A 22,462-nucleotide genomic window follows, 5' to 3' on the forward strand; every position below is an offset into this window, starting at 1 on the left:
AAAATAGAGAGTCCCTAAAGGCAAATATGGTTGTAAAATATATTAAAGGAAAGGAATATAGAAAAGATTTCTGATAAATAGCTATGAAATACCATATTTCATATCAGGATTAATGCATACTATCATATTAGTATTATACATTATGTTTTTACATAGTGTCTGTGTCAATGCACTGAATGAATACATAGAGGAGGCACAGCCATTTAGCTATTTCAGTGAAATACACTACTGAGAACTCAATGCCATTATCCGTTTCAGTGTATTAGGTTGAATTATGTGTGAGATTGTTGATTCACAGTTCTGCTACACGACTAAGATTGATTCAGTTCCATTAATGCCATTAATGTATCCAATCTGTACCTGTTAGAGCTTCAGTTATACAGTATAGATACCTAGAACCTTCTGCAACAGCAGAATCTTAAAGATGTGCTTGTCAGAAATGATCTTCAAATACTTAACAATCATTTTACAACTGCACTCAAAAAGTTTATAAGTAACGTTCATATTTCATGAATCGTATTTGATCAAATTCTGCTTGTCCTGTCAGAGAAAACACAGGCAGTCAGATGGCCTGGCCATAAAAAATAAATGCATAGCTATTTTTTTCCAGTAGTGCTTTGATAATACTTACATTAATGAGGTGGCATCAGGCCTTCAAAGTCTTTCTCATTCCTATGGGGAGCAGCCCAGGCTTCCATAAATGTCTGTACGTTCCAGAGAGTTACACTCTTGTTCTCATATACTTTTCCAGCTCCCCTTATGATGTTCAGTCTTATCTCTCTCTCAAATATTTCTCCATTACTGCAAAGGCTGGTGTTGATATTAGGTGTTGTTGTGGTTCTATGTGATCAATTAATAAATAATTGTAATAACTTTGTGTATTTTTGTGATTTTGAAGCCCACTACAGTTAAGTGAGTGGAAATCACTGCCGTAATTACAGCGGATAGCTGTACATGTGCATTTGCTGCTGCTGTAAAGCAATTTTGTACTCCACAAACTTACAGAGTCTGCATTTGAAATCACATACTCTCTTGAGTAGGTACAAACCCTATTCCAAAAAAGTTGGGACACTGTACAAATTACGAATAAAAAAGGAATGCAATAATTTACAAATCTCATAAACTTATATTTTATTCACAATAAAATATAGATAACATATCAAATGTTGAAAGTGAGACATTTTGAAATGTCATGCCAAATATTGGCTCATTTTGGATTTCATGAGAGCTACACATTCCAAAAAAGTTGGGACGCGTAGCAATAAGAGGCCGGAAAAGTTAAATGTACATATAAGGAACAGCTGGAGGACCAATTTGCAACTTATTAGGTCAATTGGCAACATGATTGGGTATAAAAAGAGCCTCTCAGAGTGGCAGTGTCTCTCAGAAGTCAAGATGGCAAGAGGATCATCAATTCCCCCAATGCTGCAGTGAAAAATAGTGGAGCAATATCAGAAAGGAGTTTCTCAGAGAAAAATTGCAAAGAGTTTGAAGTTATCATCATCTACAGTGCATAATATCATCCAAAGATTCAGAGAATCTGGAACAATCTCTGTGCGTAAGGGTCAAGGCCGGAAAATACTGGATGCCCGTGATCTTCGGGCCCATAGACGGCACTGCATCACATACAGGAATGCTACTGTAATGGAAATCACAACATTGGCTCAGGAATACTTCCAGAAAACATTGTCGGTGAACACAATCTACCGTGCCATTCGCCGTTGCCGGCTAAAACTCAATAGGTCAAAAAAGAAGCCATATCTAAACATGATCCAGAAGCGCAGGCGTTTTCTCTGGGCCAAGGCTTATTTAAAATGGACTGTGGCAAAGTGGAAAACTGTTCTGTGGTCAGACAAATCAAAATTTGAAGTTCTTTTTGGAAAATTGGGACGCCATGTCATCTGGACTAAAGAGGACAAGGACAACCCAAGTTGTTATCAGCGCTCAGTTCAGAAGCCTGCATCTCTGATGGTATGGGGTTGCATGAGTGCGTGTGGCATGGGCAGCTTACACATCTGGAAAGGCACCATCAATGCTGAAAGGTATATCCAAGTTCTAGAACAACATATGCTCCCATCCAGACGTTGTCTCTTTCAGGGAAGACCTTGCATTTTCCAACATGACAATGCCAGACCACATACTGCATCAATTACAACATCATGGCTGCGTAGAAGGAGGATCCGGGTACTGAAATGGCCAGCCTGCAGTCCAGATCTTTCACCCATAGAAAACATTTGGCGCATCATAAAGAGGAAGATGTGACAAAGAAGACCTAAGACAGTTGAGTAACTAGAAGCCTGTATTAGACAAGAATGGGACAACATTCCTATTCCTAAACTTGAGCAACTTGTCTCCTCAGTCCCCAGACGTTTGCAGACTGTTATAAAAAGAAGAGGGGATGCCACACAGTGGTAAACATGGCCTTGTCCCAACTTTTTTGAGATGTGTTGATGCCATGAAATTTAAAATAAACTTATTTTTCCCTTAAAATTATACATTTTCTCAGTTAAAACATTTGATATGTCATCTATGTTGTATTCTGAATAAAATATTGAAATTTGAAACTTCCACATCATTTGCATTCTGTTTTTATTCACAATTTGTACAGTGTCCCAACTTTTTTGGAATTGGGTTTGTACTTTTTTTGAATAAGTAATCACTTCCACAAAAGAGTATGTTCTATATAGCATGAATGTGTGTCGTGTGAATGTAATTTGGACGTACTATATTCTATATTTGCTATATTGTGATTGTCACGTGACCTACTATTTAGTACTATAGAGTAGGGAAGTATGCCATTTCATATGCAGAACAGACGTTTGGGAGGAGTGTTGAAAAGAAACAGCATCTGTACCATTAGAATGATTTTGAAACTGATATTTCAAGGTTAAAAAAATGAGGGTGGTTTTAAATCAGAAAATGGTTTGAAAACCTGAAGCAGGCTTTACTAATTTTTATATTATGCATTATTGTGGAACTGCTAAAAGTGAGCAACAGTTTTTCAGTGAGGATGAATCTGTTCTCCAATTAAATACCTATTTAGTTTGTCAGTGTTTAGATATGAGCATTAGGCCTATTTCAGTATTATTCTATTATACAGGTGCTGGTCATAAAATTAGAATATCATGAAAAAGTTTATTTATTTCAGTAATACCATTCAGAAAGTGAAACTTGTATATTAGATTCGTTCATTACACACAGACTGATATATTTCAAATGTTTTTCATTTAATTTTGACGATTATAACTGACAACTAATGAAAGTCCCAAATTCAGTATCTCAGAAAATTAGAATATTGTGAAAATGTTCAATATTGAAGACCCCTGGTGCCACACTCTAATCAGCTAATTAACTCAAAACACCTGCAAAAGCCTTTAAATGGTCTCTCAGTCTAGTTCTGTAGGCTACACAATCATGGGGAAGACTGCTGACTTGACAGTTGTCCAAAAGACGACCGTTGACACCTTGCACAAGGAGGGCAAGACACAAAAGGTCATTGCTAAAGAGGCTGGCTGTTCACAGAGCTCTGTGTCCAAGCTCATTAATAGAGAGGCGAAGGGAAGGACAAGATGTGGTAGAAAAAAGTGTACAAGCAATAGGGATAACCGCACCCTGGAGAGGATTGTGAAAAAAAAAACAATTCAAAAATGTGGGGGAGATTCACAAAGAGTGGACTGCAGCTGGAGTCAGTGCTTCAAGAACCACCACGCACAGACGTATGCAAGACATGGGTTTCAGCTGTCGCATTCCTTGTGTCAAGCCACTCTTGAACAAAAGACCGCGTCAGAAGCGTCTTGACTGCTGCTGAATGGTCCAAAGTTATGTTCTTTGATGAAAGTAAATTGTGCAGTCTGCAGGAAGAGAGGAGAGGCACATAATCCACGTTGCTTGAGGTCCAGTGTAAAGTTTCCACAGTCATTGAATGAATGAATGAATGAATGATGCATTTATATAGCGCATTTATTGTGTATTGCTGTACACCCAAAGCGCTTTACAATCATGTGGGGGTCTCTCCTCAACCACCACCAGTGTGCAGCATCCACCTGGATGATGCGACGGCAGCCACAGTACAACGGCGCCAGTGCGCTCACCACACACCAGCTACAGGTGGAGAGGAGAGTGTGATAGAGCCAATCAAGTGTATGGGGATTACTAGGAGGCCATGATTGACAAGGGCCAGTGGAGAGAATTTGGCCAGGACACCGGGGTTACACCCCTACTCTTTGCAAGAAGTGCCATGGGATTTTTAGTGACCACAGAGAGTCAGGACCTCGGTTTAACGTCTCATCCGAAAGACGGTGCTTTTTACAGTATAGTGTCCCCGTCACTATACTGGGGTGTTAGGACCCACACAGACTACAGGGTGAGCACCCCCTGCTGGCCTCACTAACACCTCTTCCAACAGCAACCTAGTTTTCCCAAGAGGTCTCCCATCCAGGTACTGACCAGGCTCAACCCTGCTTAGCTTCAGTGGGCAACCAGTCTTGGGCTGCAGGGTGATATGGCTGTGGCTGTGGTAGTCATTGATGGTTTGGGGTGCCATGTCATCTGCTGGTGTTGGTCCATTGTGTTTTCTGAGGTCCAAGGTCAACGCAGCCATCTACCAGGAAGTTTTAGAGCACTTCATGCTTCCTGCTGCTGACCAACTTTATGGAGATGCAGATTTCATTTTCCAACAGGACTTGGTACCTGCACACACTGCCAAAGCTACCAGTACCTGGTTTAAGGACCATGGTATCCCTGTTCTTGATTGGCCAGCAAACTCGCCTGACCTTAACCCCATAGAAAACCTATGGGGTATTGTGAAGAGGAAGATGCAATACGCCAGACCCAACAATTCAGAAGAGCTGAAGGCCACTATCAGAGCAACATGGGCTCTCATAACACCTGAGCAGTGCCACAGACTGATCGACTCCATGCCACGCCGCATTGCTGCAGTAATCCAGGCCAAAGGAGCCCCAACTAAATATTGAGTGCTGTACATGCTCATACTTTTCATGTTCATACTTTTCAGTTGGCCCACATTTCTAAAAATCATTTTTTTTGCATTGGTCTTAATTGATATTCTAATTTTCTGAGATACTGAATTTGGGACTTTCATTTGTTGTTAGTTATAGATATATATATATATCAGTATGTGTGTAGTGAATGAATCTAATATACAAGTTTCACTTTTTGAATGGTATTACTGAAATAAACTTTTTCATGATATTCTAATTTTATGACCAGCACCTGTAGAATTTATTATTTTAGTTTTTCACTTTTTATTTTAATTTGTTTTAATAATTTTATGTTTTTGCTCATTTATTGTTGTTTCTGTTTTAGTTTTAAAAATATTAGTAATTGGAATTTCAGTTAGTTGTCATGGCAACATTTCTAGTTTTATTTATTAATTTAATTTTATATAATATGTATAGTTATTTTATTGCAGCTTTATTTGAAATAGTGGAAATCATTTTTACAGTTTTAGTTAACAATAACAGCATTAGTGTATTGTATGTGTGTATAATATGCTGAGGATATAGATCTGCGAGCAGTGGAAATAAGATCGGTTGCTTAGAAGTGGCAGTCATATTTATGTAGTCATGACCAAATATGATCCCTGTGGCTCTCATTATGCTCAGAATCTTCTTCGTTCATCCAGCTTCGGTTTCCACAGTTCTCTTATATTCCTCAGACAGATGCTCACCCGTGAAGAGTGGAGATGCCTAGCTTATCTAAACCTTTTTATCAATTCTATGTGCAAGTGTGTCTATGCCCTTTGTTACTCTCCTTTGCCATCTTAATGTCTATTATCTGCTTTTCATCAGCTCTATCTGTCTGTCTAGTTAATAGTGAGAACTGGACCTTAAAATAAAGTGTGACTGATCTGTTCATTAGTTATGTATATGTTTTTATGTATTTCAGGATGTCGTACCGAGTGGGATGATTTTTGGTGCTGGTACAGGGCAGAGGTCGGACAGGTTGTCAATGTCTCCTGTTACGAAGTGTCTCAGTTCTTCGCGATTAATCATGGTAAGCTACTGCTATCCCATGCAGCTTTTTTAATACATATTTTTTTTTTTTTACTGTGGCTGCTATCAAATAGCAGTGAGAACAAAGCTCATTTTTAAGACTGAATTTATCGGCTGAATAAAATGATGTGGATTAGATGAGTTGGTAGATTCTCACAGTGGTGGTCCAGGAGCTTTTTGTCTGTACAAACCACATTGTGCCAATATTATGAGTACCTTAAGAAGCTGTCATCATGTCATTTTAAACCACTTCCAAAAATCACACACATTCATCTTTTACAGCACATACCATGCCAGAACATACCCTTTGGTTGGTCTCTTGTGCACTCAGGCACAGCGATTGGAGACTGGAAACTGCTTAACAGTCTTTTCTGATGCACCAACCCAAGGCAATAAAAGTGACAAGGCAAACACACACAGAGAAACATCATGAGTGCTCTGTAAATTCATAGCTAGAGCTCTGAATATCCGGATATCATAAACTCTGTTAATAGTTGCTAAGGGACACTGAGTGAATTTGTTTTCACAGGTTGAGTAAATATTACAGTTATTTCTCAATGTTTTCCTAACATGTGAGCAAGCAAATTGTACTCATGATGAATTTCAGGTGTTGTCTACAGGAAATTGACAGCAAATTTTAGACTACTGTCACTGTACATGTCAGAGGTCCTAATCTGTCACAAGATGACAGTTTTTAAGCAATTTTACCATCTTGAATGCAAAACTGCCTTACGACTTGACATAGTCACCAGTCACCATTCTAGATGTTGGATGGGTTATTTTAGGTATGAGGAGCAGGATTTGGGGCCAATGAGATTTAATGCTGGGCAGAGCAGCCCAGAGGACAATAAAGTTAGCATTTTTAGCTTTATTGTGTTGCATTAGATCACACTGAAAAATGTGAAACAACGCTGGCATTTATTTAAAGTGCGTTTTTATATTTGTCTAATCGAAAATCATAATTTTATTCATTTTTTTTACTTGTTTTGTCCACTCCCCATAGAAAAAATTAAAAGAAACAATTTTGTTTAAATAGTATTTTGCGAATGTTAATGTTATACAGACAATACATTGTGGGTTTTATTAATTTTTCTGAAGTTTATTTTGTTTTAATTATTAATTTTTGTTGGTACATAATAGAACATATGATGCATATTTTGTAGAAGTTGTCATTATTTATTGTAAACTAAATGTAACATTGAAAAAATAAGAGTAAAAGTTTTTAGCTTTATCTTAATTGAAAATTTGGTTTTCATATAGCTTATTTAGCTTTTGTTTACAGTGATATCAGGTTGTAAAAAGCCAAAAAACATACATTTTAGCTCACATCTGTAGAAAATATTTAATTATGGTACACTGAAAAAAAACCGCATTGTCTAATTAACTTGTCTGTTATTACAGTATTTTTGATTTACAAAATCGTGTTTCTAAACTTTATTTGCTTTAAATGAATATAATTCTCTATGTGCAGTAAAAAAATTGGCTGTAACAAATTAGATTTTTTTTCGGTGCACCATAGGAAATAGGAGATACACATAAGTTACGCACATTGGCATTGAAAAACATTTAAAAATCATGAACCCAGCATATCTGCTCCAGGGCTTTTGAGAAATCAATTCAAAGGTTGCGGAGGCTAAGAAAAATCAACACACTCATGACACAACTGCTATCTGCATCATGCTGTTCTTCCATCCCCCCACACACCTCTATGAATATGTAAGTACACAATGGACCTGCAGATATCTACATCTCTCCATTCCAAATCTTGCTGAAAATGTGCCAAGGAAATAATCAAAATATTAAAAATCAAAGCAGGTTAAAGCAGGCATTATAGCGGTGGCTGTTAGCGCTGGTTGTTCCATCTCTTCAATCCCCCTAGGCCAATGCCTGACATCTCCAGCACAGAAAGCATCAGCGGTCAGGTCCTCACAACTCTGTCTTCCCCCACTGTGGCTTCAGGGAGATAGACTTGCGGTACATTATGAATTCCGCTTTATGGTAATGCTAGAAACAGCGGGTGGAAAGAACTCCCATTGGCAAGCTAGCACTGAACCACCCACTTAGCAGTCCTTCAGAATGGCCAAGATAAGTGTAGGTGAGGAGACAGAAGGTTATAAGTTAGCTGTGATATCAAGCCTTACAGTGTTAACTAAGGCATAGTCCAAATGAAGTGTGCTACCCTTACAAAAAAGTTCATTCAAGTGTGCTATTAGTATAAACTAAAAATTAAGAAAGTATACTTTGTCTACTTTTCATGTACTTCTCAGAAATGGGCTTTATGTTTTCTCAGAAATATACTTAAAATGGCATTTAAGTATACTTGACTTATACTTAGAAAGAGTCTAAATATATTTGAGCTATACTTGTGCTCCTAGAATCTGTGTTTTCATTGTTATATGGTAGGGGGTGCTAGCACACATTCTGTACAGAATTTCTGAAGAAACTGAAACAACAGATGCTTCCACATGTAATCTGACACGATCATCAGATATAAAACAGCACTGAAACTGTGTAACATTATGGAATAAACTGTAAACCAACGAAGAGGTAATAATGACTGTCAAGCTTTGGGGTGGTGATCGACTCCATCTATGTTTGGATTATCATTCTGAATCCAATTCATATTCTTTTTTCAGCTTTTTGTTCAAAATGTTGTTTGTTTCTTTATTTTTTATTTATGAAACTTATCCACATTCAAGTGTTTAAAAAAAGAATGCATGAAGCTAGAATAAAATGTTTTTGTTTACAAGCAGATACTGTTCTTTCTTTTGATGTTTTGTTTGTTCAGATATTCATATAACACAATATATACGAATTAATACCTAAATAGGGACATGGTGACATACTTAAAGTAATATGTAAAGTTCACTTAAAAAAAAAAAAAGTATTTAATTAGTAAACTATCAGTATACCTATGAGTTCACGTTTAGTATAGTTACAGTCCAAGCTAAAAACTTTGATGTAAACTAGTTGTGTACTCAGTTTACTACTATTATACTTGAAGTATACTTTTATATACTAGAAAGTGGGTCAATTTAGTCCCAAGGAGTATTGAAATGGTACACTTACAAGTATACTACTAGTTAATTGATATTTGTATACTTACTACATAAAGTATACTTAAAATATACTTGAAATTTACTTAAGTATACTTAATAAATAAACTTTAAGTATACTACTTTTTGGTAAGGGTATGCAAATACATTCAAACGTATTAGCTTATTTTAGGCAGATTTTGCTATCATTCCTCATCATACCTTTTTCTTTTTCTTGCTGAACATTTTTAAGAGTGACTAGAGATTTTTAAGAGTTTATTTCATCAAAATGAGAGAAATGTATTACAGGACAGTTGATGCATATGAACTAACATGCATATGAACTAAATTCTAGATGTAAAACAATGAATTAAAAATGACACAGAACAGCTTAACGTATGATCAATGCATGACTTGGAAATGTGGCAAACATGAGGCTTAAATATAAGACTATATGGGGTAATCTCATGACATACACAAATGTCAAAACATGACTGAAACTGAAGTAAAAGACATGACTAGATATACTTGAACTGAAAACATGTTTCCCTAAATTTTGAATAGAAATAAATGCTATGTATGTGTGTGTGTGTGTGTGTGTGTGTGTGTGTGTGTATGGATGTATGTATGTATGAATAAATAAAAAAATATTTATATTTGGTTTAAGATTAAGTTTCATTTAAAATAAATGGATATAATTTTTAAAAATGTGTTTAAAATCATGTAAGCTCGCATATTCTGTTAGTAATCACCTCATTGGGCTGACCCTTTGAGCCTTTGCTTTATATGACTTTATCTCTTTGCAATTGGACACTGCACTTACAGAATAAATGAACAGACTTGGCATTTCTACTACTTAAATACTGGCATAGCCCACTTGTACACACAGATTCAGTAGAATCCGATTTATCCGGTTGACCAAGTTTTTACCTCACTTCTTCAAGTCCTGTTTTAATTCAACACAGTTAGATAATTTAATCAAATGTCTGGAAGTTCCAACTTCTCATGCTAGTTTATTTTGCAATCAGAGAGAGAATAACGTATTCTCGCTACTGCTCAATGCTCAAATGGACCATTTTCTCTCGAGAATTATGATAAATAATAATGGAGAGAGAGGATATTCATCTTCATCCACTCTCTCGGCATGCAGTGTATTAGGGTTTGAGTTGCATTAGAACCCACGGGTTGTTATGTTCAAGGGTTGCAAGAGAAAGAGGTCTTTGATTTACTGTTTGCATTGAACATTGGACCCTTATTGTTTTTGTGTACAACCAAATTCTAGTGCTCCCAAACCAATTCAGGTTTAAGAGGTTTGGTCAAAGAGAGTGCAGTTTTTCAGGGCTGGGGTTCAGGTAGACCAACAGCACCATTTTCAATGTTATGTTGCTTTTTTAAGAACAATAAATCAGGAAATATTCAGAAACATCTTGTTTTGTTTGAAACAACACTGCAAGGTAATTTGTGTATTCTTCTTCTGAAACAGAACAAAGAATCAACTGCATTTCTGAGCAACACACAGTAGTGGTTTTATTCCTGAATGATTATTATTAATATTATTTTTTTTAATATATATTTGTTTTTATGAATCGGTTGAGTGAATGATTTACTGACTTTCAAAAAGAAAAAGAAAAAAAACAGCCACTTTTCTGAATTAATCAATGTTTCGATCTTAACTTGTTTTTTTTTTCTTTTTAAAGAAAACCTCTATAGTTTGTGTTTCAAAGAAAAAAGCACATTTCAGATTCCTCAGATTGACTATTTCAGACTCCTATTGCAATTTCACATATTCTTTATGCTTCTGTCTGTTATATGTCACCGTAGACTGGGGCACAATATCATTATATACTGTGACATGCAGGACACCCAGTAAGTCCTATGCGGGAGAACACATAAAAACTGTGTATAAACCTAATTGGACTGATCCATCTGAGCTCTTTACTGTTGTGATGATACATCTTCTGATGCACCAGGGCACATCATCAGTGATGTATCCTGAGGTCATCGGGTGTTTCGGGTCTCTCGAACATCAGACACCCTCACTCAGGCGACCCAGCTGAGGTTGATCAAGCCTCAGCTTGTGCCCTGGCAGCTCAACCACGGTTCCGCTCTCTTAATCCAGAGCCACCTAGAGGCTTTCTCCGCTGCCTCTGTGCTGTTACAGATAGCTCTTCTCCTCCTTTCGCCTGTGATGCCGAGTGCAGTATATGCCCTGCAGAGGGACTGTCCAGCAAAGCCTCTGCACCCTACCTCTACAGGCAAGCACCTTGCCTTCCAGCCTTGTTCGTGGCAGTCGCTGACTAAGTCCTGATATTTCCCCTTTTTCCGCTCAAAGGCCTCCTCCATTCGCTCCTCCCATGGCACGGTGAGCTCCAGCATGACAACATTTTTTGTTGCCTCAGATACCAGGATGATATCAGGTCTGAGTGAGGTCTTAACTACATGCTGGGGGAACTTGAGCTGCTTGCCCAGGTCTACTGATAGCTGCCAGTCCTGTGCAGTTTGGAGAAACCCTGATGTTCCTTTCTTTGTTCCTGGCTTTTCTCCGGCTCTAATGAAGCTGATGGTTTGCTTCCTAGGTCTGGATTTTTGGCAGATGGAAACAGCACTAGAGATGCTCTCTGCGATAGTCTTGAGCACCTGATCATGACGCCAGCGGTATCGGCCTTCCCCCAGAGCTTTTGGGCAACAACTCAATACGTGCTCCAGGGTCCCCTTGTTCTTCTGGCAGAGGGGGCATGCTGGTGACTCGGCCAAGCCCCAGCAGTGCAGGTTGGATGGGCTGGGAAGAACATCATAGACCGCCTGGACCAGGAACTTGATGCGGTGTGGTTCTGCCCTCCACAGGTCAGTCCACGAGATCTTCCTCTCCACAACTTGCTCCCATCTAGTCCATGCGCCTTGCTGTCTCATCCCCACCGCTCTGCTGGTCCTCTCCTCCTCCACAGCTGCTCTAACTTCCTTCTGAACCAGTTGCCGCCGCTCCTTCCCCCGCGCTTTATCATAACGGGGGGCTGCAACGGCTCCTAGTCCAGCCCTTCCTCTGGCCACAGTTCCCACAAGGACTCCATGGCGCAAACGGGACTCTGCCTGCTCCACTGCCACCTCTGCTCTCCACTTCCTGCCAGTCTTGACTACCACCCCTGCCCCAGAGACTTTTGGGTCTGTTGATTCCCGGAACTGCAGCACCTCTCTTGCACGCAAAACCTTGAACTCCTCCTCGATAGATTTCAGAGGTAGTGTCAGTTTGCAGCTGTTTCCATAGAGTGCGATGTTGCTTAAGCTCCGCGGTAGACCCAACCATCTCCTCAGGTAGCGGCTGACTCTCCTCTCCAGGTCTGTAATGGTGGAGATCGGGAATTCATAGAGAAGCAGTGGCCACAGTATCCTCGGCAGAATCCCGTGCTGATAGATCCACGCCTTGAATTTGCCGGGTAGGCCTGTTTTGTCGACACTCTTCAGCCATTTCTCCAACTCCTCACAGGTGTTCTTTATTGAAGCTGTGTCCCTGAGGCTGCTGTCAAAGTACCTCCCCAGGCTTTTCACAGGCTTCTCGGAGATGGTAGGGATCGGTGTTCCTGAGATCGAAAACCGGAACTTATCGACCACTCTGCCCTTCTTCAGGACCAAGGATCTTGACTTTGCTGGCTTAAAAGACATCCTGGCCCATCCCAACAGCCTCTCTAGGCCTCTCAAGATCCATCTGGCTCCAGGCACTGACTCAGTGGTTACTGTCAGGTCGTCCATGAACGCACGGATTGGTGGTTGGCGGATCCCGGACCTGGACTTGGGGCCTCTACACTCTGGTTCAGCAGATTTTACCAACATGTTCATTGCTAGTGCGAACAGGATCACCGAGATAGTGCAGCCTGTGATAATTCCAACTTCCAATCTATGCCACTCTGATGTTACTGACCCTGCTGAGACTCTCAGACTGAACTCGCTGTAATAATCCAGAATGAGGTCTCTGACTGCAGCTGGAACATGGTGCCTCTCCAGTGTTTCCCACACCAGCTTGTGGGGCATAGAGCCATAGGCATTGGCCAGATCTAACCAGAGGACCACCAGATCTCCCTTGTTCTCCCTTGCTTCTCTAAGGAGCTGCTTGACCACGCCTGTGTGTTCTAAACACCCCGGTACACCAGAAATGCCGCCTTTCTGCACTGAGGTGTCGATGTACCCGTTCTTAAGGAAGAAGTCAGCCAGCCGCCTAGCCACAATGCTGAAGAAGATCTTCCCCTCAACACTGAGTAGTGAGATGATTCTGAACTGGCTGATCTCTTTAGCGTCCTCCTCTTTAGGGATCCACACACCCTCAGCAAACCGCCACTGTTGCGCTGCTTTTCCTCTTCTCCAGATGACCTTTAGGATCCTCCAAAGCCGGTGTAGCAACTTGGGACAGTGCTTGTATACCTTGTAAGTGGTTCCACTTGGTCCTGGTGCTGACCCGGTTCTTGCCCTCTTTACCACATCTTGAACTTCTTTCAAGAGGGGTTCCCTCTGGTCAAATGCCACCGTTGGCTCTGGTGGTCTTAACACTGTATCACACTGTCCCAGGTCTTGGTCTCTGGTGGCGTCACTGAAAGTGTTTTGAAGGTGTTGCTCGACATCCTCCTTTGCACAGGCTAAGCGTCCGCTGCGTCTCTGTCCGAGGAGCTGTTTGGTGAACCCGAATGGGTTGCTGATGAAGGCAGTGCGTTTCTGAGCTCTTTCTCTGCGCCGCCTCCTGTGGTATTCCGCCCTGCGCAGGGTAAGGAGTCTCTTCCTGAGCACAGTACGAAGCTCTACCAATGGCGCCTGCTCCTCTTGTCTTGCCACCTTGTACTGTTTGGTCAAGGCTTTCAGCTCTGTCCTGATGTTGTGGATTTTAACCGCCCGCTGGTTCATGCTGTAGGGCTGCCTAGCTCCTCTTTCTTCCTCAACTCCAAACCTTTCCGCAGCCATACTCACTATGATAGTTGTCATAGCCTGCAGTCTCCTCTCCACATCCCCTTTGGCCGTTGTTTCTAGCACTGCATCCACATCCTCGTCGAACTTCTGCCACTCTGATGTTTTAGAGGCTTGAGGCCACTTGATCCTTCTCTTCTCCGATGGCCTGCTTGGAGGGACTAACGGCACCACTTGGAGGCTCTGGGCTCTGTGGGGTGCTTCCGGGCCCTGCTCCTCCTCTGTCTCACCAGGCACTAGTCCTGAGCATTGTGATGGTTGTAGTCCCACCTTACATTTCATCTTTGTTTGATGGATCTTTAGGCCTCTCTCATTTTTGCAGATCTTTCCACAAAAACACTCTTTTCTCGTCAACGTTTGTCCATTGCTATTGTTCGTTAAACTTGTGTCTGTCCGGCTGGGGTGCTCATTCTCCCCCCCTCTCGGGCTCCCCTGGGGGTATATCTCATATGTTTGTTCCGTAGCTTATTTTTGGGTCCTCCTTCACAGGAGGTGCGGTTAGGGTTGCTGACCCGTGCCGCCCCGGTTGCCGTCTTTCCGAGCTGTCGTCTGTCTCTCCAGCTGTCACCTGCCTGTTCCTGGTTGTCAACCAGCCTGTTCCTGGTCGTCACTGGTTTTTCCAGTCTAACAGTTGTGATGATACATCTTCTGATGCACCAGGGCACATCATCAGTGATGTATCCTGAGGTCATCGGGTGTTTCGGGTCTCTCGAACATCAGACACCCTCACTCAGGCGACCCAGCTGAGGTTGATCAAGCCTCAGCTTGTGCCCTGGCAGCTCAACCACGGTTCCGCTCTCTTAATCCAGAGCCACCTAGAGGCTTTCTCCGCTGCCTCTGTGCTGTTACAGATAGCTCTTCTCCTCCTTTCGCCTGTGATGCCGAGTGCAGTATATGCCCTGCAGAGGGACTGTCCAGCAAAGCCTCTGCACCCTACCTCTACAGGCAAGCACCTTGCCTTCCAGCCTTGTTCGTGGCAGTCGCTGACTAAGTCCTGATATTTCCCCTTTTTCCGCTCAAAGGCCTCCTCCATTCGCTCCTCCCATGGCACGGTGAGCTCCAGCATGACAAAATTTTTTTTTTTTTGTATCTAAATTTTTTTGTTACTAAATATCATGAAATGCAACAAAAGGTATAAGCAGACTAATAAAAACATAATCCCTTTACTGTAAAATGTTAATGAGAGCAAGGACCTGTGGATTACTGTAGAAGAGACGTTATTGAGCTTATACAGTAGTTTCATAGAGCATTTTACAATGTGGTATAAACTCTAGAACAAATGAAACATCTGCTTCATTTTTGTGACTAATTAAAGGGAAAAAGTATTAGATGTATCTGTTACAGGCAATGTAATGAGCAGCTGTTGCGGTCTGGTGTTTTAAAAGTTTCTTCTTACCAAATGTTTTATCAAAATATAACCTATACAATGTTCCATGCTGATCATAATGTTCAACGTTATTTTAATGCAGGTTTCATAATTAGGAATTGCACCAAAAGTGGCTGGACAAAAATCTACCCATCCTATGAGAATACTTGTGAGATTGTGGAGGACGTGGAATCAGAAACCGAGGTGAAAACTTTACTACATGCAATATTGTACATATCCTCAGAGAATCTTATGGCATAGTAACAGTTTATGCCAAGTTCTGTCATGAAATTAATGATACTTACAGAGTTACACTATACTTGGCACAAGCTGATTGGTTCATGTTGCATATGCAGCCAATGAGCTTGCTCCTTTAAATTTAAAAGGCTGGTTAGCATTAACTAGAACAGTTTGCGTTGTGCTTTCAGAGTTCCTCTGAAACGCTCCTCCTTCCCCAGCTCCACCTGTATAGATCTGCTATGAGTTATTACAACCCAAATTCCGGAAATGTTGGGACTTCTTTAAATTTTTGAATAAAATGAAAACTAAAAGAATTTCAAATCACATGAGCCAATATTTTATTCACAATAAAACATAGATAACATAACAAATGTTTAAACTGAGAAATTTTAAAATTTTATGCACAAAATGAGCTCATTTCAAATTTGATGCCTGCTACAGGTCTCAAAATAGATGGGACGGGGGCATGTTTACCATGGTGTAGCATCTCCTCTTCTTTTCAAAACATTTTGAAGATGTCTGGGCATCGAGGTTATGAGTTTCTGGAGTTTTGGTATTGGAATTTGGTCCCATTCTTGCCTGTTATAGGTTTCCAGCTGCTGAAGAGTTTGTGGTTGTCTCTGACGTATTTTTAATTTAATGATGTGCCAAATGTTCTCTATAGGTGAAAGATCTGGACTGCAGGCAGGCCAATTCAGCACCTGGACTCTTCTACTACGAAGCCATGCTGATGTAATAGCTGCAGTATGTGGTTTTGCATTGTCCTGCTGAAATACACAAGGCCTTCCCTGAAATAGACATCGTCTGGAGGGGAGCATATGTTGCTCTAAAACCTTTATATACCTTTCAGCATTCATAGTGCCTTCCAAAACATGCAAGCTGCCCATACCGTATGCACCCCCATACCATCAGAGATGCTGGCTTTTTAACTGAAAGCTGATAACACGCTGGAAGGTCTCCCTCCTCTTTAGCCCGGAGGACATGGTGTCTGTGATTTCCAACAAGAATGTCAAATTTGGACTCATCTGACCATAGAACACTTTTCCACTTTTAAATGTTTTATGATGTTATGCATTGTAGATGATGAGATTTGCAAAACCTTTGCAATTTGAGGTTGAGGAATGTTGTTTTTAAAGTATTCCACAATCTTTTTACGCACTCTTTCACAGATTGGAGAGCCTCAGCCCATCTTTACTTCTGAGAGACTCTGCCTCTCTAAGACATCCCTTTTATAGCTAATCATATTATAGACCTGATGTCAGTTAACTTAGTTGCTAGATGTTCTCCCAGCTGAATCTTTTTGAAATTTCTTGCTTTTTCAGCCCTTTGTTGCCCCCGTGCCAACTTTTTTTGAGACCTGTAGCAGGCATCAAATTTGAAATGAGCTCAATTAGTTGATAAAAGTGTAAAATTTCTCAGTTTAAACATTTATGTTCTCTATATTCTATTGTGAATAAAATATTGGCTCCTGTAATTTGACACCCTGTATCAGTGTATGTATTGGCAGTAGCAAGTACCTGTACTTGCTTTGCAGCAGCAGCAGCAATAATCTACAGCAACAGCCATAACCAATAGCAGCAGCAATTCAGCAGAAGTAATCCTGACCATCTCCCTTTACCTCAAAGCTGCTGCCCTGTGTTTTGTTTTTTTTTGCTTCTTATTTGCATAAAGTTGAGCATTTCTCAACTTTTTAAACACTGTCCAGAGGGACTTTACACTGTTGCTTTCTTTGCTCTGGTGTCAGGCCAACAATCTGCCACAAACGTTTATGGTCAAGCTCATTTGTTGATCTCTTTTGCACTCCATTCATTTTCTTTGAAAACATCTATTACTTTTTTGTTCTCTGGGTTAAGACCACTTTGCTTTTGTTGATGGGAGCGAATTGTATTCGTATTACCAAAAAAATAAATAAATAGCTTACCCACTTCAAAGTAAAAAAATATTTCCTCTACCTGGCAGTTCCCTTATATTATCTCTTTTCTTTTTCTTTTTTTCAGTCATAGAGACAATACTTTGAATGAAAAATGAGTGATGATATAATAATGTTCAGTACACACACACAAACAAGCAGTCCAAGGTTAATAGATGAGCGTGTTCCTAATGTGAACAAGCCAATTACCAGTAGTTGAATCAGTCATACAAGAACATAATACTCTCTCCTGAGTGCTAAATTTAATCTCTACCACTTAAACTCTATTTTCATAATGACTTTCACCTGTGCCTGCATCAGGGGATGTAGCAATGTGGTTATATATGCATCTGAAGTATAGTTAATTCCATATGCTGTAATCCCAGAATAAAGTGACCTGCTTTTAATATCAGCTATATCCCAAAAACATCTGCATTCATAGAGATCTCTCAATCTAATGTTTGCATTTCATCATGTCTATTAAGAGGCATTTTTACATTGTATGCAATCATTCCCTGCCTACAATACCCCACAATCCTTTGCATGCAGTTCAACAGGTGGTTGCAATGGCCTCTGTTGGAGTTACAGTTTTTTCATGAATAAATAATTTAAAATAATAAAAATACATTTTATAAAAGTTTTTTTTAACTATTTATATTTGCTTGGTTTTGGGCATTTCTCATTTACTGCACTTGCGGTTGTGGCACATATAACAAACAACGGAATGAAGAAATGTTATTTCATCATAAATTTTTAATTCCTTTTGCAGCACACTATCATTGGTTAAATATAAAATCTGTTTACCCATGATATTTCAGACCGGTGAGACTAGTAAGTAAGTAAAGTTTATTTATATAGCAAATTTATCTCAGCGAAGCTGACCAAAGTCAAAGATGAACATAAAATAAGGAAGACAGATGATACAGTAAAACAATACAACATAGATAAAGTCTAATTAAAATGCCTGGGAATAAAGATATGTTTTCAACTTCATTTTAAAAGTTGTAATAGAAGGTGCAAGGCAGATGTCCAGTGGCAGTTGATTCCAAAGACTATTCTTGTCTCCATCCAGCCTTATACTCTCATACATGATTCATGAAATCTGCAGGTTTATAATTATTAAGAAACCAAAGATCCAGAAAGCCTGTTGATAAAAGTTAATTTTTTTTAAAAGAATATTATATGGACTTCTTTGTGTTCTAGCTTTTTAATGTAAGATTATTGCATAAAGTCAAAACACCTTTGTGCAACAACAAGCAAAATAAATATCTGAGTGAATTGTTCGCAAAGTCAAATCGTCACATTCAGTTCAATGGGACAATTTATTTAAGAATAGATTAATGAAAAATCTACACAGAAATTTGTGCTTGACAACAAAAATGTGTTGAAGTGCACAAATCAAAATGAAAAGACTTGCCATTTCATTGTAAAATCTCTTGATATTTCTCTGGAAATAATTCTATTTTTAATTCTAATCTTCTAACTTTTCCTTTTTTCTTAATTTTTTCCCTGTGTTCTAGACATCATATTACTCCACTTTCAGGCAGGTGTACACTGCAGGTTACTCTACCTCTCTGATTTCCCTCATCTCTGCCATCTTTGTGTTTACAGCCTTCAGGTACAATGAGAATCCTCACAAAGCTCACGCAACCAAACACATTTTAAGAAGTTTGTGACAATTTGTTGAATAATTTGACATTCTATGTTACTCTTCCCAAAACAGGAAGTTCCATTGCACAAGAAACTACATTCACATCAATCTCTTTGCCTCCTTCATCCTGCGAGCCAGTGCGATCTTCATCAAAGATGCGGTTCTCTTTGCCGATGAGAATCTGGACCACTGCTTCATGTCAACAGTGAGGCTCACCAGCTGTCATGCAGAATTAGTTTTTCATAGACGTCATTCAGTAAGCTAATGCATGCTATTCAACATGACAGAGCTCATGTTCCCAATCAGCCTTGTGGTCAGTAAACGTATTAGGTCACAATGTATGACACTGCAGCATCTATCTGAAACGGTAAAGAAATTTCTAAGCTTTACACCAGTTTCTGTCAGCATAGTCACACTAGCTTCACATTTTCTGCATCCACTTTTCTGCCCCTCTCAGTATCAGTCGACTCATCTGTGCCTTAAAGGCACACTTTTCAAGATCTGCCTCCGCTAGAACTCACAAACACCTTCTTTGAAGTACAAAAACCACTTCTTACATAGCGAACACTCTTCTTCCCACTTCTCTGTGATGGTATTTGTGCTGTTTCTTATCAGCTCTACTTAATTTATCCACCCTAAAATTATACTGTTGAAACGTCTAAGCACTGCAACTATATCATACTTTTATTTGTAATGCATAGGTCTTTAAATTTGCTACATGCTGTGGCAATTGCCACTCGGACAGTATGTGTACTTTTATATCTTCTTTTGTCCTCTAAGAACGTACAGTACATCTTGACAGAACAATTATAGCACTACTAATGAATTCTGAATGTTTTCTTCTTCAGACCTCTTGCAAGGCAGCAGTAGCTTTCTTCCAGTTCAGTATCCTGGCTAACTACTTCTGGCTGCTGGTGGAGGGGATGTATCTACAGACTCTTCTAGCTCTAACATTCGTCTCACAGAAGAAGTATTTCTGGTGGTACATACTTATTGGCTGGGGTAAGCATGGGGACTATAGAAAATACTTGGGAAGATATTATGTAATAAACAATATGATGAAATATTTCTAATTTACACTACAATTATTTTACAAAAGTTTCTAACATGTTAAAAAGTAATATTGCCTTTTTTCTACAAAGAAATGAAATCTGATTTCAGTAATAATAACTGAACACCAAATCAGCATATTAAAATGATTTCTGAAGGATAAATCTGTCTGAAGACAGAAGTAATGGCATTACCTAAGTGTAGTGTAGTATATGATAGTGTGGCCTTATTCTGTATTATGTTCCATTGGTGACACCTGTAGGCATGAGATGGAAAATAGATTTCAATAGATCTCAGTATTGCCCTAGTGAAAAATAAATATACTAAAGTGTATTTGAAATACATTTATTTCATGCTAAGTATACTACAAATACATTTACATATTTATGTGCTTAATAAAAAATACCCTCCAATTGTACTTTTGGGATACTAATCTGGTATACTTAAAATCTGCTAAATTCGAACAGCTAATTGTGTACTTAAGCACTACTTCCTCACAATTAAAATGCATTAAGTCCAACTAAAGATATACAGAAGTATATTTGAAATATCTAGCATTTCATGACTGATATTATTCAAAGATCATACAATCCTCATCAATGACATTAAAACACATTTTATGCTTAATGTTAAGAAATGTGCATTGTGCACAAGTAGTACTCCAAATAATGTTTAATAATAATTTTTATATCAGTAAAGCTTGAGCAAAATGTCAATAAATGCTAATAGATTTGAACTATACTTTGTATAAAATGTATGTATTTTAAATAGATTACATTGTACTAGTGTAGAAATTAAGATATGAAACCTATTCTTGATTCTGTGTCATCATAGTAACATGTTTTACAATTTGATGAAATTTTCTTTATTTAGTTCTGCTTTCTGTATCCTGTAGGTCTACCAGCATTGATACTGACCATCTGGGTTCTAGCCAGGAAATTTTGGGATAACAGGGGGTAAATCCAGATTAATCTAAACTCTTTAAGCGATTGTGTGATACTTTGATATATTGCGATGAATACTGAAAAATACATTTTTCAACTGTTTGTGAAAGTGCAGTTACTGGTCTTCTCAAAAAGAATCATTAACTAATGTTGCAGGTGCTGGGACGACACAGATGTTGCTTACTTTTGGTGGATTATCAAAGGACCAATCACAGTGTCTCTCCTGGTAAAGGACAGCTGATTTGATCAAATATATTATACTACATCTGGAATATAATGGAAAAACACTGGTTGCAGTAGAACTGTGCAAAATATATACAATATTATGAATTTTTCATCCGTAGTTGTGCAATATCAAAATGACATTTTCTAACATGAAAGTAAAGTTAAAAGTTATGTAAGACAGTATGTAACACTCTTAAATACTTAAATTTTTCTTTTGCCCTGGTCATTTTGATTGTTTCTTTCTAAATATAACTTATATCCAGAGTATGTTGATGTGTAGTGTACAGTATATGAGCTGTTTCCTTCATCTATTATACAGACACACTTTTTTTATAGATCAATTTCCTCATCTTCATAAATGTGATCCGGATTCTTGTGCAGAAGCTGAAGTCTCCAGGAATGGGCGGCGGTGATACCAACCACTTCATGTAAGGAACATAAAGCAGCAATTAATCTAAAAATGTTTGATTCGCAGATAATTGGCAAATATTTGTAGATCTGTGCACATGCTACTGAAGTAATGTGTTATTGCCATTTTTAAATTGTTGCAAGTAGAGTTTTATTTATTTGCAGAATGAACAAATATTTACTCCCACACACAGCATGCTGTTTTAGGCTAATTTAATTTGCAATCATCACAGTTGCTCATTACTCCCTCATGAAAAAAATTCCTCAAATGTACTTTCACTGTTTGTTTTTAATCTGAAGTAATGCTGAACTTCATGTATACTTGTAGGAGACTGGCCAAGTCTACCCTTTTCCTGATCCCTCTGTTTGGCATGCACTACATGGTTTTTGCCTTCCTGCCAGAGAACACCGGAGAAAACGCTCGCCACTTTCTTGAACTCGGTCTGGGCCCCTTTCAGGTGTGTACAGCCCAGCATCTATGAAATTCACAGAATACTAATGCTCATATGTACAATATTTTGTGATATCACATTATATATGACCATTTGTGTCATATATATGGCAAATATGTAAATATACTATATTGAGTAAAAGTAAAATATATATGTAATGTGTATATATAATATAAAATGTAATATCATTTACAGTATGTCAACTAATAGCTGCATATGTTTTA

At 39.0% G+C, this 22,462-nt stretch overlaps 1 protein-coding gene across 1 annotated transcript in view; it reads left to right on the forward strand.

Annotated features, from left to right (window-relative positions):
- LOC306844571 (vasoactive intestinal polypeptide receptor 1-like) overlaps positions 1-22,462 on the forward strand; it is a gene marked incomplete at its 3' end in the record, with an annotated part of 32,010 nt that overhangs the window by 8,864 nt on the left and 684 nt on the right. The window contains exons 3-11 of the mRNA XM_079376803.1: positions 5,908-6,015; positions 15,463-15,563; positions 19,029-19,126; positions 19,232-19,364; positions 20,008-20,161; positions 21,105-21,165; positions 21,310-21,379; positions 21,715-21,806; positions 22,115-22,244. Coding sequence (XP_079232929.1) covers positions 5,908-6,015; positions 15,463-15,563; positions 19,029-19,126; positions 19,232-19,364; positions 20,008-20,161; positions 21,105-21,165; positions 21,310-21,379; positions 21,715-21,806; positions 22,115-22,244 — 947 coding nt within the window. The remainder of the gene's footprint in view (positions 1-5,907; positions 6,016-15,462; positions 15,564-19,028; positions 19,127-19,231; positions 19,365-20,007; positions 20,162-21,104; positions 21,166-21,309; positions 21,380-21,714; positions 21,807-22,114; positions 22,245-22,462) is intronic.

The sequence above is a fragment of the Barbus barbus genome (assembly GCF_936440315.1).
Source record: "Barbus barbus genome assembly, chromosome: 25".
Classification (NCBI taxonomy): Eukaryota; Metazoa; Chordata; class Actinopteri; order Cypriniformes; family Cyprinidae; genus Barbus; species Barbus barbus.